Consider the following 27,646-nt stretch of genomic DNA (forward strand, 5'->3'; position numbering starts at 1 on the left):
AATAATTCATAAGTTTTAAGTTAAACTCTATCCTGACAAGCGTGATAAGATCTTGTACTTTCTCACTTTGTTCCACCCAGGATGTGGATTATCCCCTTCTCCAGCATATCCCTGTGGTAGACAGAACCTGTTAGTCACTTACTAGCCATCTCACTTATCAGATTGAAAAACATATATAGGGTTTGGTACTATCTGCAGTTTCAGGTATCTACTGGGGATCTTGAAATGTATCCCCTGAGAATAAGGGAAAATTATTATAAAGTTTTCTCCCACCTATACACACTTCTAAAATGTAAACTGCCATATAAAAATAGAAAATTTAAAATGTTGTATCATCACACCACACGTCCAGCCTAGTTTCTGCTTTCAGATACTTGTGGGTAGTGCAAATGATATCTCCAAAGAGTATCTAATTACTTTCAGGATTCTTATTCCACTTTCATTGTAGAAAGATACTTTTGCTGGATAATGAAGGTCAGGTTAACTTTTTTCCTTCTTTTAATGTTTTAAAGAAGCTCTGCTATCTTCTGGCTTGCACTGTTTCAAGACTAGAAATCAGCCATCATCCTTTTGTTCCTTTGCATGTGTATGTGTTTCCCCCCCTCTGTACACTGTATTATTTTCTTTTTATCATTGGCTTTAAGCAATTTGACTATGATGTACCTGGATATATAGTCCTCTTCAAGTTACTTGTGAGTGTATGCACACATGTGTGCATGCTTGGGGCTTGTTGTGCTTAGACCTATATAGTTTTCAATGTATTTGGAAAAATTTTAGCTATTATGTCATCAAATTTCTTTTCTGCTTTTCTCCCATTATTCTCTCCTCTGGGACTTCAATTACACATATATTAGGTTAATTTCAAAGCCTGTTTTTAGGTTTTGTTAGGCAGGACCAGAGCAGCCTTTAGTGTCACACAAATGCTCCCCGACTACTGAGGCAATGCTCTTCTACAATAGCCAATGAACAGGTTTTCCACCTTGGCTGGTGGAAACAGAAATTATCAGAGACTGAGTTCAGGTTTGTTGGGTTGTTTGGCTTGTTGGCTTAGGTGGTTCTTTTATCAGCGTCAGGTAGTTTTCTCATACATATGTTAATCGATATTTAGCAGAAGATTCTAAGGGGATACTTTGCAGATCTCCCTTACCTGGTCCTCTACCTGGCTAACTCTCACCACCTTGGTCTCCTCAAACTCCTTATTTCATCTCCTCTACTCAGAGATACCATGAGGTTTCTCCTGGGTTTCCACTCTCAGCATTAAAGCCTGTAAATTCCTTCGAGGCAGTAAGCTGGAAAAATTTCACAGTTCACCTTTGTTCCCCTCACTCAGGGATTAAATGTCACAATATTAAACATACAATATTTAATATTATATTAAAAGGGTGGCATCTTTATTGTTTATCCCTCTCTCAGGGATGACTGCCACATACTACCTAATGCTCAGTGTCTGAAAACTATGGTTTCATATATTTGGTCTATTTTTCTTACTGTTTAGGGAAAGAAGGTAAATCTAGTCCCTTTAACTTCATCTTGGCCCACTCTTAGGACTAAACTGGACTTTATATCACAGTCTAAAAGCTTCCTTCAGAGACAATGACTGTTTTGGATGACTGCTCAGTAAGTCAGCAAGCAAGCTCTTATATGGCACAGCTGATAGTTAATATTAAATTAAAAAGGTGACATCTTTACTGCTTATGAACAAAGTCTCTTTTTTCACATTAAGTCTCCTCTACACAATTTTATTTGCATACGGGTGATTCAATAATTTTAATTTTTTATTCCTGAAAATGGACAAAGTCCCTAAATGAATGAATACATATGAAATCATATTAATAGCTTATTCAAGAGAACAAATGTAAAAAAAAATTTATCTGGATTCCAGATTTTCAGAAATAATTTAAAAGTAAAAATTATTTACAATGCTTTGAAAATGGTAATATATTTAGTTTTTAAACTGCTGAAATTTATATAACTCAGATAAATTAGAAGGCTCTGTAATTAACAAGGTTGAAAGTGACAGGAAGTCTGAGATAAAATGTGAAAAAAATGGAGTTAAAGGGTTTATTTCAAAAACGATTAGGAAGCAGAATTGATAGAATGTGATAGCTGACTGATATAGATAGTAAGAAATATAGCCGTTTCCAGTTTAGAGATGTCAATGACAGAAGAAATAAAGAAAAGAAAGGAAGGGAGGGAGGAAGAGGGGAGAAGAGCTTAGAGGGAAAGAATTTGAGGTCTGGGTTTATTGAATTTGAAGTGCCTATATTGAGAAAGAAAGAGAGAGAGGGAGAGAGTTATAAAAATGGGACTAGAATTCAGGAGAGGTTATGGCTAAAAAAAATCTGGTAATCAATGTCATTCACTTAAAATATTTTATTATCTACCAAGTATGTGACACCATGTTGAGTGCTAGGGAATAGTGTAGTAAACAACAAAAGTTGAATCAATGCTTTGTCCTTAGGGATCTTTTTCCTCAAAACCACAGAGTTCCTAAAGGAAATGCCTATAAACTAATTCTTTATTCAGAAGGACAAAAGATGAGGGAACAGAAGTCTACTTCCTGAGTAATCAAGTAACTAGAGAAAGCAGGCAATACAATACAGTGTGGCAGATTCTGTGGTAAGGACATTCAGGACACCAGGGAAGGCCAAAGGATGCACATCTAAACCACTCTAGAGGCAAGCAGAAGGAAAAGGGGTCAGGTGAGATTCATTCTCAGAACTGCTTTCTGAATTGAGACCGGAGGATACACAGGAATCAGAGGCAAAAGAACGAGAAACTTTATTTCAGGTGGTATGACAAATACATGTTAATACCCAGTGGACATGGTATATTTGAGAAACTAAAAAATTCGGTGGCTAAGTGTAGTGAATGAGACTGTCACACCACCTGGAATAATGGGAAACCACCCAAGGACTTGAAGCAGAAAATAACTTAAGGTTAGAATTTAGGAAAGATCACTGCAGTTACTATAACGAGAATAAAACCGAAGAGAGCAAACCTTATGGCAGGATGATCTTAACAAAAGGCTATAGGACTAATTCAGGAGAGAAATAATGACGGTGTCAGTTAAAAAAGTGGCAGGAGCATCTAAGTCGAGGTAGCTGAGCTACAGGAGTGATGAATTCACAGGAAACATAAATGCCGAACAAACCAGATGAGACTTTCCAAGTATAATCATTCTAATGTAAATGCAAATCACACAAACTACATAGTATCACTAGAATGCACATAAAAATCAGCAAACTGCATGCACAGTAAACTTGAAAAAATGGCAGCATGCAAAAAGAAAAAGTACCAATAGAGCAAAAAGGATGATTTGAACAAGCTTATGCCACTAAGAGCCCAGAGGTTTGTGGAGCAAAAGAAAAAAACAATTGTGACTTATTTACCAAATGCGTCTCCTAATGCAAATTAAAACCAAGTAGCCTAAAACTAAGCATAGTGAGTGGTAACCACACAGTGTCCAATTTACACCTTAATTGCCAAATGGCAGAGCAAAGATAAAAGTAATTTTCTAACAGCTAGGGTACTTAACAGAATGTAATTTCAGTTTTGAATAAATAAAGCAGATCCACTTATAAAACACACATATTACTACATCATTTGATGGTGGTTATAATAGTGAACATAAGAGTTAAACATTTAAGACATCAATATGAACAGGACAGCATCACTGCCAGTCTGTACACTTCATATTTATTCTAAAAACAGTTGTTTTTGTTGGGAACATTTTAAAAGACAAGCATGTACAGTGGTAAAGTATGAAACAAATGCAAGTATGAAAACACTAAAGCTTTAAATATTATTCTACTGTAAGAGATATGTTATCATTGATAGTTTCATATTACAAATCTTCAAAGAAAAAAGTCCTTATTTAAAGAAGTCTCATATTTCAAAGTTTTCCTGGATTCAAGCTAAAAGAACAAGAAAACTTGAGTTTATCTATCTGTATCTTTTATAGTATCGATTTACAACATAGTATAAAGCCATTAAAGTAGCTTTAATTTACACTATTCATACATACATATAAAACTCGGCTAAAATAGAGATAATTGGTAAGCCTTTTACAAAGCTGAGGAAGCAACTTTAGCATAAGTCTAAGAAGCACGATATAAGGAAAGAGTAAAGGTTTTTAAATCTTGGTTTTACATTCTGGCTTTGGAAAATTTACTAGGTATTTATTTGGCTTTGGACTAACTTCTTAATGTCCCTAAGTCTCAGCTTCCAATCTCTGTAAAGTGAGAATTATAATCCTTATCATGCAGGAATGTTTTGTGGATTAAAGACAACTGTACAAAGCACATAATATAGCATTTATCACATAGAAAAAGCTCAACAAGATGGTAGTTATTACTCACCATTACTTTATATAAACAAATGTTATTTCTTGATGGTCATTCATCAGTCCTTATCTCACTTGACCTATTATTAGCATTATTTCACATAACCAGTCACTTTCTCTACCTTAAAATATTTTCCTCCTTAGTGTCTAGGACACCACACTCCCTGTTTTTCTCCTGCTTAGCTTATCACTCCTCAGTCTTTGCTGGTTGTCCCTCATGCTCTTGACATTGGAGTCTTCCTCTTTTTGTCACTGTCTATACTCATTCCTTTGGTGATTTCCCTCAATCTTGTAGTTTTAAATCACATCCATAAGCTGGCATCTACTCAATTATATCTCCCCCTAGTCCTCTCTGCTGACCTCCAGACTCTCCTAATCTATCAGCCTACTTGACATCACCATACAGATACAGGAGACATCTCAAGCTTATCATGTATCATGTCCAAAACAGCTTCTAGTATTTCACTCAAATGCTGTTCTGCAGAATTTCCCCTGTTAATGGTAACTTCATCCTCTTAGTTACTAAGGACAAAAACTTTGGGAGTTTTTCTTGATTCCCACATTCCTCTCACATACTACACTCACCCCATCAGACTATTTCTGCTGGCTATACCTCCAAAATATATCCAGAAACCAATCACTTCTCACCACATCAACTGTCACCAACCTGGTCTAAGCCACCCTCCTCTCTCAGCTGGCTGATTGTAATAGCTTTCTATTTGGTCTCCTTGCTTCCAGCATAATCCCCTTAGAATAATACACCACAGTAGCAGATATGTTAAAATACTTTAGATATACCAATCTTGTGCTCAAAATTTTCCAATGGTTTCTCATCTTACTTTAAGAAAAAATGAAAGAAAGCCTTTATAATGATCTAGAAGGCCATAAACAATCTCCCCTGTCCCCCCCCATCCACTCCACCCTTTGTTCACTCTACTTCACATAGCTCAAATGCCACAATTATTAGTTAGCTGGAAACGCTGAGAATTAGACTGTACTAAGTGATGTAAAATTCAAAAAATTAAAAGCTAATGACAACATATTTTCCAACTTAAATTAAATTTCACACAGCTTCTTTATAAATCCAAGCAATGATGGAAGAGAAAATATGCCTGAGGATTAATATCAAAATAAAAAATTCTCATGGATACACAATGCTGCTAGTAGCTTTGAAAGGCCTATGTATTGTCATGTATCTAGAATACAAAAATTTAATTTCTATATGCTTCCCCCACCCCCACTGAGCAAAGAAATTATGGCAACTGTCAGTAAGTCTAGATATGCTATTACATATCTAATCTGAGTGAAATTTTAGCGTTTACTTTTTTTTTTTTTTGAGTTGGAGTCTCACTCTGTCGCCCAGAATGGAGTGCAGTGGCACGCTCCCGGCCACCACAGCCTCGACCTGCTGGGCTCCGGTGATCCTTCTGCCTTCCAAGTAGCTGGAACTAGAGGCGTGTGCTACCGGCTAATTTTTTTGATTTATAGTAGAGATGAGGTCTCACCAAGTTGCCCAGGTAGGTCTCGAACCCGCCGGCTCAGGCAATTCACTCATGTCAGACTCCCAAAGCGTGGGATTATAGGCTGAGTCACCAAGCCCGGCCAGCATTTACATTTTAAAACAAAAAACATATTGTTATCTCACAAATGACTACTGGGTACAGCGAAAAAGATTTCCTTGGTCTGACAGTGCCAGGAAGCTTTTCAAGTCCTAACTACCATAGCCCAACCTCTAAAACACTTTTTTAAATCTAAAAAGCATTAAATGTAAGCATTAAGTTTTAATTTTTTAAGACTATTATTATTCTGTATTTACAAAGTACACACTTTGGGCCATTTCTTGAACAAGATTTTAAGGTGAGAGTCCCAAATACCAATGCTCCAAATAATTACTTCCTTTCCTCTAGTTCTGTTTTTGAACAATAATTTTTGCAAACAACAAAATAAAACCCACAAAAGACTAGTCCTAAAACTACTTGTCATAATCTTTTACTGTACTACTTGCTACAGAATAATACAGTTATTTATTCATGTGTCTGTCTCCTCTAATTCACTGTGAGTTCACTTAATTTTATGTTTCAAACACTTAAAATAGCACCTTATATATAGTAGGATATTTTTTTAAATGGATGAATGAAAGTGATTGTCAGCTTTCGAGTTATATTACTGAAAGACAACAAAGGACATAAATAATCCAACATGGTGAATTTGACTTTAAATGTGTGAAAGATTTAGAAAACATTTCAACATAGGCATGTGTGATGTTCGATGCATTCCCTAGGAAAGAATAAAGCCACAACTGTGAAACTATGATGTAAGTCATCAGAGAGCTATTTAAACTGTGATATATAGTATATTTTGTTTTCTTTAGCGTAGATTAAACCCTCTGGGCTTTCAGACTATGATAATCAACTTGGGTTTGTCCAATACTTTTCCGGTTCCAGGAATCCCACTGATCCCACAAAAACTGGAATTGTTGGTCAATCTATTTAGCCAGACTTATTGCTCAATTAGCTAGCTTCTTGGTTTCTGCAGCTGTCCCCAAAATTGTGTGTGTGTGTGCATGTGTGTGTGCGTGTGCACATTCTGAATAAAACCTATTACTTTACCAATTAGGGGAAGAATCCTATTGAGAGAGGTTGACTCAAGAGATAATAAAAGATGTTAATTTTTCCATCTAACAATTTATTCAGGCTGGGCATGTTGGCTCACACCTGTAATCTTAGCCTTTGGGGACCCAGGAGTTCAAGATCGTCCTGGGCAACACAGAGAGACTTCGTCTCAACAACAACAAAAACAACAACAAATCAAGAAATTAGACAAGCATGTGTGCCTACAGTCCCAGCTACTCAGGTGGTTGAGGTTGGAGGATCACTGGAGCTCAGGAGTTTGAGGCTGTGGTAGCCGTGATTGTGCTACTAAATAAACTCAAGCCTGGATGACAGGGTGAGAACCTGACTCAAAAAAAACAAAAACAAAAGCAAAAAAACCATTCATTTATTCAAAACACTCAAGCAGTTTTTCTTAGTTTCATATAAGCTCAGCAACATTGTACTATTCAAATTCTTCCTCCACGCATGCTACAATTACAAAATGGCTTCTTAAGATAAAACTTCATAATCTTTCCAGCATTTGAACATGAAACCTTAGTTTTGTTAAGAATGAACTTAAGGAAATATAGAACACTCATGTGCTCATCTCCCAGATTCAACAATCATTAATTATCAAGACTTCGTTACACGGCTTCTGCTATCTTTTTTGTTTTATTCTTTTCCCCCTTAAGTATTCTGAAGCAAATTTAAGACACTGTGACAATTCGCCTCTACATAGTTAGTTCTAAGGTGCCCCTAAAAATTATGGGAATTTTCTTTCAAAACTCCAATGCCACTACAATATCTAGCAAAATAGTAAAGTCTCATTATCACCTAATGCCCAAGTCAACATTCAAACTTTCTGATTGTCTCAAAACTGTCTTTGTTAAGCTGGTTTGCTGGAATCAGGATTAATACATTTGGTTATTGTGCCTTTAAGTCCCTCTAATCCACAATAACCTTCATCACTCATTTTTCCTTGTTCACAATACTTACTTGTTAAGAAACAGTGTCACTTATCTGTTCCCTTTCTTGTGTGATTGTTCAACTCGTGGCTTTATTTTTTGTATTTCTTATAAATTGGAAGTTAACTTTCTCTCCTTCAAATGAAACTTTTTTGGAAAGAATACTTCATAGGTAGTCCACTATCGACATCAGGTGACATTATGTCTGAATATTCTGCTTTCAGTGATAAGAGTACCACCAGCTTTGCAAGTACTGCCTCTGAATTCTTGAGTCTGACATATCATCTTTACATATATTTTTTTAACTTTCTGAATCTTCCTGCATCTAGTTTTGGCTTAAAAAATGAGGTACCATTTATATTTTTTCTTCAGTTTTAACTGGTCTCAATTATCAATTACTTTACATTTATTCACCACTCTCTCCCCAATAGAGTTACTTTTCAAGTTATAAAGTTAATATATCCCCTTTAAAAATTCAAATAGTACAGAAAATACTATAAGATAAAATAAAAGCTTCTTTCTCTCTTTCTTCCTCCAGCCCAAGAAGCTCACTTCCCAAATGTGATCACAGGTTACAATAGCACAAGTATCACTGGAGATAATTTTCCATGTATATGAATGTCCTTGGTTTTCCCCTGAGTTCTTTTTCTTGTTGTTTTTGTCACACAAATAGAATTGCAGTATGAGTGATTTGCCTTTTTTCCTCTTAATGTTAGTCTTATTTTTTGTAATGGCTATATAGTATTCATTATTTGGCTATACCAAAATTATTTACCTCTTGCCCATAGATATTTATGTTGTTCCACTTTTGCTCTATCTTATCAAAACATATCTCATTTGAATCTATCATTTAGTTAAGACAGATCATAGCTTCCCTTATGCAAATAAAATACCATACCAGCCATTAAAACAAAATTCCTAAGAAAGTACAATAAACACAAAATCAGCTTTATTAAATTTCTATTAGGCACACAGACATGATTAATCCGCTAAGAAGCTGAGAAGCAAAGAGCTTAGAAGCTCTTTGAGACAGTGATACTTAGATCAGAACCTAAACAAATTAAAAGCTAGAGAATCAATATGGGCATGAGTCCATGGAAATAAACATATCTTACCACTGATGCCTGTCTTTTGAAGAGATATTTTAAGTAGTACCATAATGAAGATCAGACAGTCTCCTTGAAGTTTCTTAACTCTTGGACTACTACAAAGACAACTTAAAAGAGAAACCTCTGGAAAAAGAAAAATGACAGACCAAAGTAGAGATGAAACAAGAAAAGCTATTTTATTCTCTCCTTTCTCAAAAACCATGTCTCCTCTAACCTGTCTCTTCTACAGATTACTTATTACTATATCCTCTTATAGTAACATGTTTTCTCTTCCATTATGAGTCTTTCATTCTAGTCCTGGGCCTGTTGGTCAATGGTTCTTTAAAGCATAGTGCCTAGAGCTAAACATACCTAACTACAGATATGGTCTCATCACAGCAGACTGTATCAGGACTATAATTTCCTTTAATAGACATAATGCTACTCTTATAACCTAAAGCTGTTTAACATATTCATATGTCTTTAATTCACCATCTCTATAAAGATGAAGGTTGGGGGATACGGACAACAATAATACTGGCGTGCTTACAAAATTGTCTTCAGGTTAAAATAACATGGAAGATATTTAAAACACTATGAAAATATAAAGTAGTTTATTTAAAATAACTGCTGCCAGGCGCAGTGGTTCAAGCTTGCAATCCCAGCACTTTGGGAGGCTGAGGTGAGAGGATTGACTGAGTCCAAGATCAAGATCAGCCTAGGCAACTTGGTGAGACCTCACCTCTACAATAAAACAAAAAATTAGCCGGGTGTGGTGATATGCACCTGTGGTTGCAGCTACTTGGAAGGCTAAGGTGGAAGGATCAACTGAGCCCAGCAGACCGAGGCTGTGATGGCCGTGAGCATGCCACTGCACTCCAGACTAGGCGACAAAGTGAGACTGCAACTCAAAAAAAAAAAAACTGCTAAAATCTACTGGGCGCTTTCCATGTATTAAACACTGTTCTCAAAGTGCATTTTATATATATTAACTTGTTTCCACAACAACTACTTAGTTTGGATTCTACTATTACCTCCATATAACAAATGAAGAAAATGAGGAACAGGAGAATTAGTACAACAATGTAATATCAGAGTCAGGAGTCAAATTCAGGCACTCTGACTTCAGAACTTTCATTCTGCTTTAGCACTCTAATTCAGGTTAGTATACATCAAATCCTGCCAGTAATGATCATATCATAGGAAGAATACCCCAAAAATGTGGGACTCTTAATAAAAGAAGCTGCCTAAAAATAGTAAGCATAGCAGGGCAAGAAAGAATTACAACATTGAAATTGAACAGGATAATTTGTTCTGTTCCTTCTCATGCAGGATTTTTCTATATATCTCCAACAGGTAGTCATTTGGGCTCTTTTTTAACTACGCAAAATCTTCAAGTTGTTTCAATTGTTTCATACTGAATAATTTTTTGACTACCTTCTTGGTTCACCCTCTGATTGGTCAATATTCCTTCTAAAGTATAACACCCTGAATTAAGCACTAATCTAAACCTATGAGTCCCCACCCCCATCCCCGCCCCCATCTGTTGGTCTCTCTCACTCTCTTCAATGTATTTAAGCAGAACTCATCGGGGTTGCCACAGTGGAAGTTTCAACTCTGCATTGGGAGGCGGTTCAACCAGTTGCCATTTAAGGCCTCTTTCCAAATAAGGTTCTATGAATTCTAGATAGATTACATGAACAGAGATCAAATAACAACAGATATTTTATAGCCTCAGAGAGGACGTTCTTCCAGAGTAACACATGTATTCATCTTTATAAAGGCATCTGAAAAATTACAGAATTTAAGGAGTATCTTCTTATAAAACAAAGTTTCTGTACAGCTGCCTTAAGTAGTAAAAATTTATTTTTTAAGTGAGAATATAAAGGACTATATTTTAAATATATGTATTAGGAAGAGAAGAGAGGGGAAGGGAAATGAACAGACAAGAAAGAACAGGAAACCCATAGGGTAATCTTTGTGAGAATAAAGCTCTGAATGCCAACTTAATTCAATTTTAACTTAACATTATCATCGTGGAATCTCCAAGGGGATTCTTCAATGGCCAGCAATTTGTGTTTCTCTTTTCCAGCTTCAGAATAAGTAGAACTAAAAATGTGTGCATGAAAATTAGTTTCTAGTATCCTCTCATAGGGTTTGTATGCAAAAAAAAAAAAAAAATGCTTAGTACTCTCAAGGTGCAGCATTAATTTTTCATTGTCTAATGAGAAACAGCTGGTAGATCTTACGAAAATGAGATTTCTTGGTTTGATAGTAACTTGATGTTTTATACTCTAAGGAGAAAAAGGTTTCCACTACTCCTACCTCACATGAAATCCTTTTTATAATATTTGTAGTCTTAGGTTTTCATATCTAAGCATGAAAGGTTCTAAATAATGTACAGCAGACAGATGACTTCTTTTTGAAAAAGGGAAACAAGTGGCACTGATCAACAGTTAGTGATTACATAGGAGGGAATCAGTCACCTGAAATCATTTTAACTCAAACTAGGAACTGAAAATTCCTTCAGCTGATCTTAATGTGGTTAAGAGGGCCAGGATTTTGGAAATATGCTGTCACTTCAGAGTTCCTTTAGTGATAAAGTTCTTGTTTCTGGGTTTGCATATATATGTATGCAGCAAGCAGAGGCAGCCAGGAGCAGGGGTCTATCAGTTCTGTTCCCTGTCCACAGCTCTATCTCCCAGTTCTAACAAGTATTGAACCCTCTCTGAAAATAGGAGATGATTCTTATAATTATTGTTAATATTTTGCCCAGATAGTAGTGTAATTATAGCTCACTGCAGCCTTAAACTCCTGGGTTCAAACAATTCTCCTGCCTCAGCCTCCCAAGTAGCTAGGACTACAGGAACATGCTAGCACATCTGACTAACTTATTGTTATCTTTTGTAGAGACTAGGTCAAGCTATGTTGCCCAAGTTGGTCTGGAACTTTTGTCCTCAAGTGATTTTCTACCTCAGCTTCCGAAACTGCTGGAATTGCAGGTTTGAGCTGCCACAACAGGCCGAGGAGATTATTTTAATGGACATCCTTATGGTATTCAAGAGTGATATTATGATGTTACTAGTAATACATTAAACAATAGAAGGAAAATCAAAATATGAGACATTTTATATTTAGAATCAGTCTATTTCCAAATTTACTAGTTTAGCTACCAAAAAAATGCATTTCAAGTGATTATTTATGGTATTTATGGTGTGTAAAGTCGTATTATTGATGCTATTCTTGGTACAGAAAAGGTTTATTAGTCACCAAAAACATTCTTTTAAAAGGCATATTATGAGGATTTTAGATATTTTTAGAAATTTCTTTTTATAATTCTCATTTAATTGAATGAGTGAATGAATGAATATGTGTGTGTGTGTGAGTGTGTGTGTGTGTGTGTGTATGAGTGTGAGAGATTAAGTTAATTATCTTCTTTTCAATTAAAAAAAGTCAGTGATACAAAAACAACCAGATATTACTGACTGAATGTATTCCCCTAATATTTGTATGTTGAAGCACTAACTCCCAATGTGATGGTATTTGGAGACGGGGTCTTTAGGAGATGATGAGGCCACAAGGGTAGGGACTTCATAATGCAACTAGTGACCTTATAAATAGAGACAACAGAGAGCTTGCTTTCTCTCCCCATCATGTGAAACAGTGAGAAAGCAGCCAGGAAAAGAGCCCTCACCAGAAAGTGACCATTCTGGTACCTTAATCTTGAATTTTTCAGTCTCCAGAACTGTAAGACATAAATTTCTATTGTTTAAGTCACTCTGTCAATGGTATGGCAATCCTGGCTACCTAACACACCAGGTAACTGAAACTCAACTAAGAAATTAATAGTTTATATTGGTTTTATATTGTGGTCAGATAACTGTTTTAATAATGCTAATTCAAAGTTACAGATTTCTTAACGCTATAATTAACTCATAATTTTCTTTTTACTGCTTCTCATCAGGCTAATAAAGTTTCCTGAAATCAGACTTCTCTTCACACCTAAGCAAGTCTTTTTTTTACACAGTAAGGTCCTCTACTTAAAGGATTTAAGTACTTTTTGCAGAATACTCTACTGTCAAATGACATTAACAGTTTGTTCAAGCCAAAGGAAATACAAATCATAACATTGCAAGGATATTTTAGAATATCATATAATATTTGACATACAAAAAAAAAACAGAAGTTACAAAGCATAAATACTAAAACATCATGAACTACCCATAAGGCTATCAGCAATACCACTGAAGCTATCTTGTGTGTTTCTTCCTACTTCTTCCCTGTGAAATGCATGCTCTTCCAGCTACTGCTGTAGTTGCAATCTACTCTAACAAATTTTGGTCTGCTTGTAGAGGAAAAAAGAAAATCTAGATTCCAACAATTTTAAAATAGGTACTGAATGTCACTTTTGTAATTTGGCTCTAAACAAAATTTTAAAAGTTATATTCGTGGCCAAAGGATTTAGTACTCACTATCTTATCCCTCAAGTAGCCTAATGTGGAAAAGTGCCAGAAACTTGTGCTTTTGGACATGAGTGCAGGAAATCCAAGCTAGGAGGAAGGTGGCTAAATAGAGGTAAAATGGACAAATACATTGTATCATTTTACTGCTTTTTAATACGGTGGTCCCCTTCTAATAAAAAAAAAAAATCATTTCTCAAAGAGAGAAAACAGCACAGTTGGCATGGGTACTAATTATTCTTACCAGCAGAAATGCCTTGCTTGACAAAATAGAGATTGTTTTAGTAGAAGCAAATCCCTAATGAAAAATAAAAAAGACATTTTCAAGCCCTTATTGTTACAAAATAAATATACATAAGCATAAAGATTTTATACAATATATCCCAACATAAGTAGGCAAAAAAAAAAAAATTGCTCTAAGGGATTTCTGCACTATAGTAAAATATGCATTGCTCAGCAAGACAAGTTTTAAAGGAGTGATTTAATTAGATATATATAATTAAACCTAAAGAATTTAAAGAGTTCCCTGATGCAGACTTACTGCATTTTGACCTTCGTGTAATCCTAAGTAACATTTGAACTCTGATCCATAAAAGTCAGAACTTTAAAAATGGTATGACCTTTCATCTTCCAAGATTTGGCAAGAACAGAGGAAGATGATAAAGGTGGCTACAGGTTAGGGGGAGCCAGACATGTGCCCTCAGGTAATGCTAACTTTCTTAAAGGGAAAGAAGGATCTGAATAAACTTAATTCCAGATACCGTAAGCATTTTATCCAGTGTGAATGCAAACTCTTATGCAACTCAACTCTGTATTACTGGTAATTACTACTAATTCTGATGAAAAATAAATAACAAAATATATTACAATCCTGGAGTGTTAAAGTTGGGAGGTACTTTGGAGCTAACATAGTCTGAACTCTTCATTTTTAAAATTAAAAAAAATGAGAACTCAGAGATATAATAAAACTTGCCATGATTGCACAGCTAATGGTAGTTTAACTTAAAACTTGGTCTTTAAGCTTCAAGTTCCTGATTTTTCCTATGCTCCTATGTCCCTGAAAGATGTATATGGAATTTTTTTTTTTGCATTCTGAGGAAAAAAACTTAAACTGTAAGATATAAATTTAAAATAACTGAACATGCCTAAATAAGAAAATACATTTGAAAAGATATTTTAAAATCTTCACTTATTCTTCTAAGTAGCTATGAAAGAACCATTTTCTTTTCTTTTTTTAGAAAGTAGGATTTATTGAGAGGACAGAAAAGTTCCCACAGTGGAAGGGAACTTGAGGGGATTGACCGAAAGAACCATTTTCACTAATTCATCTGAAAAAGGATGTAATCTTTCTGGCCCAATAGATAATAAGCATCGAGCTTTATTTTGTATAGTTTGGCATTTCATAACAAACCACCCCAATAACGGGGAGTTACATGGGCAGTTCAGCCCTATGTAATATGAGCTAGGGTGCTAGGATGTGGCTGATGTCACCCAGAAACTAGACTGAAAACTCAGATGGGGATTGAATGTCCAGGATGTGCAGACAGTTAGAATCATTTAGAAGTGTAACTGGGATCTCAGGTGGATCTGTTGGCCAGAGGCCTAGGTTTTCCACATGAACTACTCCACAAGGCTGCTTGAGCTGCCTCAGGGCATGGCAGCTGGGTTCCAAAAAGCATTCCAAAAGCAAGACACCAGCAGCTGCCAGGCCAATTCAGGGGCTTGTCCTAAAAAGAACAGAGCACTGCTTCTGTCTCATTTTATTCATCAAAGCAGGCTAAGCTCAGAGCCAGAACATGAATATAAGAGGAATGGTTCATTAAGGGGTCTTCAGAGTAACAGACTACCACATAAAGACTATTAAAATCCTGGTCAAACAGGACATTTAGATAAGAATCATACTGAGGGAAGGAGCTATTGACCAACAATGAGAAACTCTGCTTAAATTACAATATGACAAATATCTACAACCCTAAAAAACACAGATAAAAAGAATCGCACTAATCCTACATTTTCCTCATTTTTCACTGGATGAACTTTATGGAATGCAATAAATACATGGCATTGTTTTCAGTTAGATATTTAATCAATGTTTTAAAATGGGTATATAGCTCAATAACATGTTTCTGAATTTATAAGTTGCTAATTTAAATAGATTTATCCAGTAACTGTCATGCTGGGTATAGAGAGAGAAAGGCCAAACTCCAAGAGTTGATTCAATTTACACTTTATAGATTACCTGGCAACCTACAGCTTATTTGATCCAAATACCACCTGGGACTAAGCCTGGACAATAAGGACAATTTAAGTGGGGAGATGGGGAACATTGAAGTATGGATGTGTACATTCTAAACACATTCAAAAGTTTCAAAAAAGTTACCAAAAGAGTAGGTATTTAATTTACTAAAGTTTACTATGTGCTACAAATTGTACTAGGTACATTGACCACATTTCACTTAATCTTCTCAAATGCATTGTGGAATGGGTATGATATTCCCATGTGTAAGTGAGCAAATTAAAAATTCAAGAGCCATGGTCACACACCCAGAAACTGGAAGAACCAAGAAAGAAACCCACCCAATTTATCTGACCTTACAGTCTATTTGTTCTTTCAAGTAAATTAGTTTCCTCACGCTGTCATCAAGGTATGGTACTAAATTCTACTTTATTTCTGATTGATCTCCATTTGAAAATAATTTTTAAACACTTTACTTTTCTCTCTTTCCAGAATCTTATATGTTATTAATTATTTGGAAGCAAATATTTACACAGCAGACACCTGACATTTAAAGAAACCCTTCAGTTAATTTTTCTGAATTAAAATCATGCTCCTCCAATTGCCTGTTCATCTAAATTTGTGATTTCTTACAGAAGGGTATACATATATAAATACTAATGCTTTTTTTTAAAAAAAAAGGGGGCCCAAATAAAAAAATCTCACGTTAAACCTGCATTTTATAACTGGATCACAGCAAAACGAATACTGTATCTTTTTAGTGCATTAGCTTCAATGTCTTGGATAATGTCTTAATCATTCAATCCATGTTTGAGGTCCTTGTGAACCAGTACCAGTAACCATGCTCCCATGACATTTAGCACAGTTAAGTATTATACACGGTAAGTATTAGGTGTTGGTTGAATGAATGAACGCAAGGAACAGGGAAAAAAACCCTGAAATATCTGAAATTACACCCATCAAATACTAATTACTTTCTATTATTTGGTGGCATATAATCATAGCTATAGTATGCACAGTAGATGTATGCAAAGATACTTATTACTTCTATTTAGGAGTATGTACTGCATTCCTAAACCCCACCTATTGCTTGTTATGACGAGGGACGAACACATTTAGGACATTTGTTTTGGAAGATGATAAAGATAGCTAGAAAAGTAGAATAAAACAAAGAAGGACCTAAAGGAACTCTCAAGAGGGTTGACTGATGGAATAATTTGAGATGTATTCAAATATTTATTTTCATTACAAAAAGTTATCTTTATGAAGATTAGTACTGAAAAACAAGAGAATATTTCCACCTTAAATTTAGATATCTAACAAGGCCAAAGCATCAGGATAACTGCTAATAAAACATCTGCTATTGACATAAAACACTATAAAGGAAATTAGAGATCAAGATATCAACGTTTGAAAATATAGGAATAAAGACTTCTAGAAAGGGAACAATCTTTGTTAAGGTTCTGGTTGCACTTAACTGCAATGAGGAATTCTGGAATGTCATGGCTAATCATAATAGGCAGAAGAGGGGAGAGTAAATTATATCTATGTCTCTATGTTTCTAAAGTGGCCATCATTAGAGCATGTATATAATTGTATAAAAGTAGCATTTTTAGAACAACAAAAAAAGGTATTATTGTAGAACAAAAAAATATTCTGCCCTTCAATTTTAAGAAAGAAAAAACCAATAAAATTTCTAGAGAGGCCAAGCTCCAATTTTGACTTACATGTAAAAGTAAAAGCATTATATAACAATATAAATTGTATAAAATCTTACTGATACTTTAATATTTTCAGAATTCTACAGGTTAGTAAAGCAAAAGTCTGTAGTAAATAAAAGTATTAACTACTTACATATTATCTATAGATAATAATCAAGCCACGGTATAAAAATAAGACGCTACTTATAATTTACACTCTCATTGCACAATCCCACATATTACATTAAAAAGAATACCAAAGTCTCAAATCCCCACATAGCTCTAAGCAAATTATCCACCTATTAAGCACTGTAAAGAACATTTTTTTCCCAAACATATTACAAATTTAACATTTCCACGGACTTTTAAAATTCACAAACCAGGAATTGTAGTAAAAGCTAAGACATGAAAGGTCTCAGTTAAGCAATAATAATAATATATCAATAATACTGTTATTTAGAAAACCTCTAAAAAAGGATTTCATTCTCTACTGTTCTAAAATGAAATTCAAGAAATAAAGCTTTATATGTCTGACTTACTAAAATGAAAAAGTACATTTGTCCACTTATTAATATACAATCAGATTTCCTATTCTAAATAAACACATGCAAATGTGCTGAAAAAAGATAGAGTCTTGTAATTTAACATCTAGATTTGCTTATCCATTTTCTTGATACTAGCAGGAAGAAAACAAAAAATGCCACCATAACTAGGAGATCTTGTTCCAATCTCCACCAGCATCCAGAGCATTTACACTTTTTGGCTGTACTGTAACTGGTACATTTAATAATAATTACTCTGTGCCATAAACAAGAATATCTAAATACAGGCATTTTTCAATTTAAATTGTAAGTTTTATTTGCATTTTGCATACAGATGAACAATTGTGAGTGATTTCCTATATTATACGCAGAGCACTAAAAACTAAGTGTAATGCTTAAGTGTAATTTTTTTTTCCTGTCTAACGATTTAACTTGAAAAAAGTGGTAATCTAAAAACTATAAGAGCACATTCTGGAAAATTATTTCATTACTTATATGTTAGGAATCCTTCAGTCTAATAATAATACTTGAGGTATGTTCTTAAAAATGTTCTATACATTAAAACATATAGTTCTCTCTCGTGTTATAATTACCCCCAAATAAACTAATAGAATATTAGTAATAATAATAATAACAAAAAAACATAAAATCTCCCATTCATATACTTTGGATTTAAATTTCTAAATGGTATGAAGTACAGATGGTTTTCTCACTCAGAGGATAAAATTATGCTTATCAGGGAACAACAGAGTCATATCCTAAGCTTCTGCTAAATGCAAAGTGCCAGGCTTGGTCCTGTTCAAAATACAAAAAGCTAATAGAGAAGTAGAAGAAAAAGACATTTATGAATAATTACAATAACTCTGTGATAAATGCCATGGAGTAATACAGAAAAAAAGCCGTAGGAATTTGGATGAGGAACACACTATTTTCAGCTGAAAAGAAGTGTATCCTGCATTCTCCTTTGAGGATAAGGAAAAATAAAGGAATTCTATAAATTTGTGTAGCAGATGAAGCAGAGACAAGACATTTGATAAGTATCAGTGATCACACGCCTTAATTATTATGATTTACCGCACTAGAAACGCGGCTGTCAAGGTAGAAGGGTAAGGAAGACAGAATGAGGCTAGGATAGAAATTGACTCCTGCTATAGTAATTTCACACAAATTCTGTAGTATTAAAACGGCTATGCAAAACTGAAGTAGGCCGGGCTCTAAATGAGCTCTGTTTAAAAAACATAGCTGCATTTAACCACAGATAAGAGAGCCCTTTTTGCAGTGATAGAAGTCACTTTATCTACTGAGAGGATTTAAATACAATCTGGAGCTCAGAATACACACACGAATGTTAAACCTAAAGCAACTTCAAAACTGAAGGAAAAATGAGCAGTTACCATTTAAAAACATTTCCTAAGAGTAAGTAATAGTGAGGAATACATCTTTGCTAGTTTATAGCATCATACATGTAATTTAACCTTCCAGGAGAGTAGAAGTCTCTCCCCAAATTACCCAGAGAAACCAAACACTCTTTGGCCATGCGACATAATATATAAGCCATCTACAATAACAAGTAACATATATTATACTTTGAGGGATTCAATTCCTTGCCACTACTTTTGGATTTCATTAAGATAAGGAAAAGTGACAAGGCATTCAAGAAAAACAGCAATTTTCATCTATAAAATTATCACTCACAAAAAAGTAATTTTTAAAAATGCAAAATAGCTTATTATTTCCAAAGGATTACCATTCATCCTGATATCTGCCATAATATTTTCATTGTAAATAATTTCAAAGAAACTGATTCTTTAAGCATTAGACATATAATAATTTTCCTCAATATTTGCAGTGTCTTTAAAAATATTTTAGGTTTTAAAATATAAAAGGCACTCTTTCACATTACAAATTAACAGTCATTAAAAAAACTTTACAGTAGAGTACTTTGGTTTTCCTTGTCTATTAGGTAAATCACTGCAAAACTTTAAAATTACCAAAGGCTGTAAAGGATAATATTTCAGTCTATATAGATTCAGCATAAAGCTGCCAGCTGTATATTGTATATAGTACCTTACACTTATGACAACTGTTTATCAATGAAGAATATTTGTTTTAATCTATTTTCTTTCAATATAACACTGTGAAAACTTAGTCAATAAAAAATAATAATAAGCAAAAAAGCAGAACCGTTACATAGATCTAATAAAAATCATGAACATTTTCTCAGCTTTAATGGAAAAAGTGTTTGTATCTAGCAACCAAATAGTTTTCTGCCAAATATGAAATTAAAAATGCAAATATTCTAACAAAGATAAATAAATCAAATGTAAATGAATATTTCCAATCCCCATTATCATACACAGAAAATAACATATGTTGTAATTTTAATCACTGACAAAGCTGCAGTTCTATATATCAAACAACTTTCGGTGTCTGACATTTAAGAGAAAAGGCTTACTGAAAATCCATGCTTCACCAGCTCTATGAATATGTCACAACTGCCAATAACAGATATAGCAGCATTTCATTTTACATTGCAAAGATGCCAGTAAAAATATAGCCAGTGTATGTATATACAAGTGGCTATATATATATGCCACCTTCAAAAAATGTCATTGCAAAGCAATTAAAGAGGATTACACTTTAAATAACTTACCTTTCGCCCATCACTTGCATGGCAATTCACATTTAGAGGAGTCAGTAAAGCCATTAGTTTTTCTTCATTACCACTCCTACAAAAAGGTAGTAAGTCAATTCCTATAAAATTATAGAGCTTCTTATGAATAATCATGGATAATTTTTTTACACAAGAGTGAAAAAATAAGAGTTTGCTTTGATTTCTTTAATATAGATCACAGTAAATCTCTCTTGTGATACTCAATTAATATACTTCTAATTAATTACTCTTAATAATTATATAGTGGTATATCTTGGATAATGTAGTTTTCTACATTTTTATTTGTTTTATTTATCTGCATAAAGTCATCTTATTGATTACAAACTTTATTCTGATAAATTATCTAAAGCACTGGAATTGAAAATACATTAAAAATACTGTAAAGAGTGAATCAATTAAATTATAAATGACCAAGAACAAAAAAAAAAAAAAAGAAGATTTTAACATTTACTTTATGCCCCTCATTCAAGAATTGCTAGAAAAACCTTTAAAAGAAAATGAAAATACAGGCATTTAAATACTCCAAGAATATCATTTGGAAACCTGGACAACTACGATTTGCAGGTACCTTAAGAAATGTTCCAAATGTAATTAACCTTATATTCATGACCATCTTGAAAGATTTTATCACTATATACACTAACCATGTAAAACAAAGTATACAAAGATTGAGTATAAGGTCTTATTTGCATTACTGCATAAAATCTAAGCAAGACAATAACATGTTATAATTTTTATAGTGCTCCACCTGCCCTCCCCTTTTCTCCCTTAATGCATTATGCTCACTTAAAATGAATGGAATCACTTACCTAGCAGCTTCTAGGAGTTCGTCTTTCTTGTATTCACCTAGATGATTGCAAAATATCATGCTGTTAGCATTTGGCAGAAGACAGATTAAGAAATGCAGTAGGCAGCAAATAGAGAATTAAATAGAGAAGAACAGAAAAAGAGAGTCCACACCCCGCTGGGTGATGGAGCCGTGACGTTAGCCAGCTTGTGAAGGCAGCATCACCAGTGCCTTGGAGACGGGCAGCAAATTGACGCAGCTTCTTGTCCAATCCTCAGATGAAATAGCTTTCTTCAGACAACCAATGAATGCTAAATCTCGTGTCCAGAAACACATTCCCTCTGATAACAGCATGCCAGCTGAAGACAATGTCCCCTCCCCCCTTTTCTATTCAGACTGTCACAGTATACTTGTGAAGCATAATACATTCTGAGACAAAAGCAAAATGTGGCTCTTTAAAGGTACAAATTACAAGTCTTCAAAAAACTGAAGTTTTATTTGTAATGACAAGGAAAGTTAAAAAATAATTAATTACCATTGTTGAGCTTTCGAGCAGTAGAAAATGCAAATATCAGAACCATGAAGCCTTTGCCTCCATAGGGAAGGTCTGTAGACTAGAAATACGTGAACTACGTACCAAATGCCATGAACCTCTTGGAGGCAGCGCTCCAAAAACCAAAACAGTGAACACATTCTTAAATGGCAATAATATTCTAACATGCTATATCTTTATACTTTATACAAATTCAATCCCAAATTTTAACAAACAAGAAATCTTAAAAATATTTTTTAAAAAGGAGGCTGTAATCTCTCAGAATGAGCAGATATTCAATTATTGCGATGTGGGTAATTTTTACCAATTCTGTTTGTTCACAATGGATTTTTAAAATATATCACAGACTGAAAACAGAAATATAATTAAATATCTCCCATTACAAATTTATTAGGGTACTCAAGATCTAACAAACAAGTTTCTTTTGCAAGCACAAATGAAGGACAAGGAATGTTAATAATACAGTGTTTGCTCCTTCAATAAATAAAAAGAACAGCCAGGACTATGATTCAGCTGTAATACACTGACTCAGTTTGCTATATCATTAAAGAAATAATTACACAAAGTGTCCAAGTAAATAATTAGATGATAGCAAATATTAAGCATACACGTAAGAAATAAAATTTTAAATAAACATTTTATAAATCTATTATGAAAAACCTTATTTTAAAAAAATATTATGTATACATATGAATTTCTTCACATTTTGTCTATATTTTGCTACAGAATGTAAAATATTGATGCAAATACTATATAAACACCTCAAGGCCACCAAGCACATATTTAATTTCTATAACACATCATTAGCAAATATTCTCTAGCTTTAAATTTGTCTTGTCTCTTGGATTAAGATTAGGCTAAAATCTAGAAACTATAACCAGATATTTTCAAACACGAAAAAATTATTAAATATCTATTTTCTCCTAAGGAAATTTTGTATACGGATAATATCATAGGTTCAATAATAGAAGCTAGAATGCACAATTTCATGATCATAGAGTTGGTCTCTCCAATTTCTCATAAATCATATTTCAGATTCTTTAGCTAACTGATGGAGTGAAAGTTATATTACTATATTATCTATCCAATTAGACTTCTGCCTTCACAAAGCTCTCAAGTCCTACCTTTATTAAACATTTTAGGTATCAATGTGGACGCTAGAGAGATCATTTAAAAAGCTCCTTGTGAGAAAAAATGGCATAACCCAGACCCTCAAATGACCAAAGAACCAAGAGCAAAGTAAATCAAATTTTATAATGTATCTATAAAAGTCATTCAGTCACCAAACATTTATTCAAAAGGTCTATATGCCAGATTCCAAACCAAAAGACATGATTATCTCTGCCTGAAGGAAAATTATTTTATTAAAGGAGAGAAAAATAAACAATGATCACAGAAGAGTATGAAAAATCTTAAGAAATGCTATAAAGAGCTAACTGTTGAGTCTAACTGGGTTTAATAAGAGGCAAGGCAATTGTGGTTCAAGGAAGCCTTCCTGGAAGAGGAAAACTTGAGCCGAGTTTTGAAGGAAGAACAAATGATCCAAAGGTGAAGGAGGGTGGGGAGAAGGAAGCAATCACAGTTTAAAAAAAAAAGAGAGAGAGAGACATAAAAGTGGTAGCTCTGTATATCTGAAGCAGAGGACACTTGCAGGATGAAGCAAAGAAGTGAAAAGATCACAAGTGGCTCTCTAAGTTAGGAAGTTTGAACCTTATTTTGAAAGCAATGAGAAATTATTGAGATATTTTAACAAGGGGAATGCAAAGTATATTTAAATTTTGAGGATGACATAAAATATTTTCATATTCTACTACTTTATTGGAGAGAAAGGTAGAGAGAGAGAGAGAGAGAGAGGGAGGGAGGGAGGAAGAGAAGAAAACTAAATTCTGACACAGTTTATATTTTAGAGTAAATATCAATTCTCTGATATATAGTAAAGACACATTAAAATTGTGAACTGAAATAGCTACTATTGAAATTTAAGTCACAATGAAACACGACTCCAATAAGCTACGCAATAAAACTGCAAAGGATTTGGTATCTTCAAGGTTCAAATCAGTCCCCCCGTACATAAACTTCTCATCAAGCATAACTTATTTAGTGTTTTCACCAAAAGGCACATTTTTGCAAAAATGTTATTCCTTCCTGGAAAAACAGATAATAAACCAAAGCATTCAAAAGGAAATGTCTAAGCGCAACCAACAGAATCAGACACATGTATTACAAATGACTTTCTACTCTTACTGTTAGAGATCCTAGTACTTTAATCAGCTTTTCTGCAATACATTCCAGCATCCACTATCTGGTGCCCAAGGACCACAATCCATAAACAGTTGAAGCTATTTTTCAAAGGTTACCTCGCAGGAACAGCTAACATAATGAATTTAGAGTCCCTCACACACTCTGACAACAACTACTTACTTAGCAGCCAAAGCAACAGTTCTGTTTTCATTTTAGTTGAAAATCTAAAAATATTCTGGCTGCAGCTATGGTGCTCTATGGAGCATTTATATTCTTTAATAACATCCACATAAAAACTAGCAATAGATCAGCCAGAAAGGAAACTAGGCAATTATAGTCAAGATAATAGCAGTCAGGAATGGAGAAAATAGATGGCTTAAAACATTTTTTTTGGATTAGAATAAAGTAAGTAGGATTAAAAAAAATTAAGCAAGTCACAAGGTTTACTTTCCAAAATCTAAATTGTCTTTATTAGTGAAATAACTAATGACATGAAAGATATAAAGATATACACAGAGTTATACGAGTTAATGTCTTAAAGAGCTATGGCATCAGAATGAAAGTTAAAAATAATACTGCCCTTTGTATTTCTCTGGGTTAGTCAGAACAGCTTCTCTTTCATTTAGTGTAAAGGCAAAATTACTTTTTTAATAAAAATGAGGAAAACATGCATCAATAAATATAAATCATGATTACTGACATCTCAATTTCAACATTTTTAAGGGCTTTTACAACCCTTCAACAACTGACAGTATCAAAGTGTACTCAGTACTGTAAAAATGAGCTGTTTGGTTTTGTTGAGATGGAACAGTATGAAAAGATTCTGAACATGAAATCACAAATCCTTAAAGCAATGAGAGATTCAAAGAGAATTCTGACTTTCCTCTACTTTCAACCCATGCATAATACACAACTTTCAACAATATGTATCATATAAAAGGAGGGGGATGTCATTTGAAAGTCATCCTTCTCTGTGTCACCTCACCCCCAATTTCAGAATCACTTTCCTAAGGCATCGTCTGCAGCATATTCATTACAGCTAATGAAACTGGTGCCAAGCAGTTAAATGAATTGTGTAAGGTTTCACTGATTATTATCCACTATCTGTCAGGCCCCGAACTAGACTAATATATGAGCACAAACTAACCAAAACTGTGCTTTGGAAGAAGCGATATAAGCAAAAGGTAACAAATAACAGTAGTAACAATGGCAGCTATTAGCTTTAAGCAGGTTAAATATATCCATATAACAATTTTTCATCAAAAAACAAAATATATGAACTTGCAGATGAACTTTCAAACAAAAGTCACTGGACCAAGGGAATTTCAGGAATAAGAAAATTTGTTTGCAGTCTATTAAAATGATCAATGCATTTTGCATTTCCCATAGCAACCCTTAACTTCTGTACTTATGAGGTATCTTAAGGAAAGAACTATGTAAAGACCTCATTCAAGAATCTCAATTATCAGGTTAATTAATGCAGGAGCTCTTATGTTGCTGAGTGCTAAGTAGTACCATAAATTCATAATTCTGATATATTTTCTCATCAAGATAACAGCAGATTAAGAGATGAATTGATTCTTGTAGCCAAACTGACAGCCTATATGGGGAATAAAATATTAATTTAGGTGACATATTCCAATGCATTTTCACTAGGAAATTTTAAAATTCAGAACCAGCTATGTGGTTGTGGAAAGAATTTAGCTAAAGCACCAGGAAATAATCTAACCTCAAGAAGTTAGGGTTGGGTAGTCCACCAAAAGCAATTTTTAGACAGATTGATATTCTACTCTATATGAATATGGGCTCCAGAAATACCCGAATTATTTTGTTCTCTGTGAGATCTTTCAAGAATATTATCAGAACAACTGGGGGGAAATTGCAGTTATCAGAGCTCTTTTCTTCCTACTTTTGAATCCTATGAAATCTTTCTACTCATCATGATACTGGCTTCAAAGAGCATACTCTCAGTTAAGTCTAGAATCATGGCCAAACTAAACATCTCATATTCATTCTAAACACAGAATAATTTGGGGTCTTCAAATTCCAGACTTGAACAGAGTATCTTCCTGGTAGAAATCCTTTCTTTCTATGGTCACCTACAACTTTGACTTTTTAAACTAGCTAAATTAGCTAACATTAAATATCAACAGCACTTAGTACCAACATAATCTCTAAGCTACAATGTTCAATACAACAGCCACCCTGCCGTTGGTTGCTTACCTTTAAATAAGTTAAAATTATTTTAAAACAAAAATCCTGTTTCTCAGTTACAATAGCCATATTCAGGTAATCAATAGGCACAGTAGCTAGTGCTTATTATACTGGACAGTACGGTGTGAACATTAGACAGAATAGCCAAAACTTTATTGGCCCATGCAACTTTAGAGTGTTTTTGTTTGTTTGTTTGTCTGTCTGTCTGTCTGTTTTTGAGTTGGAGTGTCACTCTGTCTGTCTGTCTGTTTTTGAGTTGGAGTGTCACTCTGTCGCCCAGACTGGAGTGCAGTGGCACGCTCCCAGCCGCCGCAGCCTCCACCTGCTGGGCTGCGGCGATTCTTCTGCCTCAGCCTTCTGAGTAGCCGGAATTACAGGTGTGTGCTACCACATCCAGCTAATTTTTTTTTATTTATTGTAGAGATGAGGTCTCGCCAAGTTGCCCAGGCGGGTCTCAATCCCTCGGGCTCAGGAAATTCACTCATCTCAGCCTCCCAAAGCACGGGATTACAGACTGAGCCACCGAGCCCGGCCTAGAATGTTTTTAATGACCATATAAGAAATCATCTTTTACCCTAATAAACTACTTTCCATATTCTTCTTACTCTTAAAATTGCCACTACCAAAACTCTGTAACATAAGCTGTGTTTTTTTCCTTACTAAATACCAAATAAGTACTTCATCACCATGAAACACATAGAAAAATATTGGACTGAATGATAAAAGATCTAGAATGAGCCCTAGTTCTGACATGGATGTACTTGTGTGGCCTCAAGTAAATCACTTTATCCTTCAGGAAGCCTTCATTTTATTGTCATTTGGAAAATCAGAAGGTTAAATGATGTCTCAACTCTAAAATTTTCATCCTATATAATCTAATTATCAAATTAGTAAGAAATTTTTGTAAGATGGATTTAATGTTGCTCTAAACAAGCTGTAATGAAAAACATAAAATTATCTGACAAAAAGCTCCATCTAATCATTATAGAAAGTAGTACCTGGGAATTGCAAAGCAAGCAGTAAAATAATTTTATCCAACCTGTTTTATCTACTTACTTGGCTAGCAATTCTAAACTTTTGGTAATTCTGTAACTAGAAGTTAAATATTAGCCGGTCTCAGTGGCTCTGCCTGTAATCCCGCCCTTTGGGAGGCTGAAGAGAGTGGACTGCCTGAGCCCGTGGGTTCGAGAACCGCCTGGGCAACTTGGTGAGACCTCATCTCTACAATAAATCAAAAATTAGCCGGGTGT

At 34.3% G+C, this 27,646-nt stretch overlaps 1 protein-coding gene across 1 annotated transcript in view; it reads right to left on the reverse strand.

Moving 5' to 3' along the window:
- Window positions 1–27,646, reverse strand: part of LOC103250753 (tankyrase-1) — a 188,756-nt gene that overhangs the window by 74,987 nt on the left and 86,123 nt on the right. The window contains exons 3-4 of the mRNA XM_008049346.2: window positions 21,411–21,447; window positions 20,581–20,656 (exon numbers count right to left, since the gene is read on the reverse strand). Of these exons, the coding sequence (XP_008047537.1) occupies window positions 20,581–20,656; window positions 21,411–21,447 (113 nt within the window). The remainder of the gene's footprint in view (window positions 1–20,580; window positions 20,657–21,410; window positions 21,448–27,646) is intronic.

This window comes from Carlito syrichta, unplaced genomic scaffold, assembly GCF_000164805.1.
Source record: "Carlito syrichta isolate Samal-C Ts95f unplaced genomic scaffold, Tarsius_syrichta-2.0.1 Scaffold132473, whole genome shotgun sequence".
Lineage (NCBI taxonomy): Eukaryota > Metazoa > Chordata > Mammalia > Primates > Tarsiidae > Carlito > Carlito syrichta.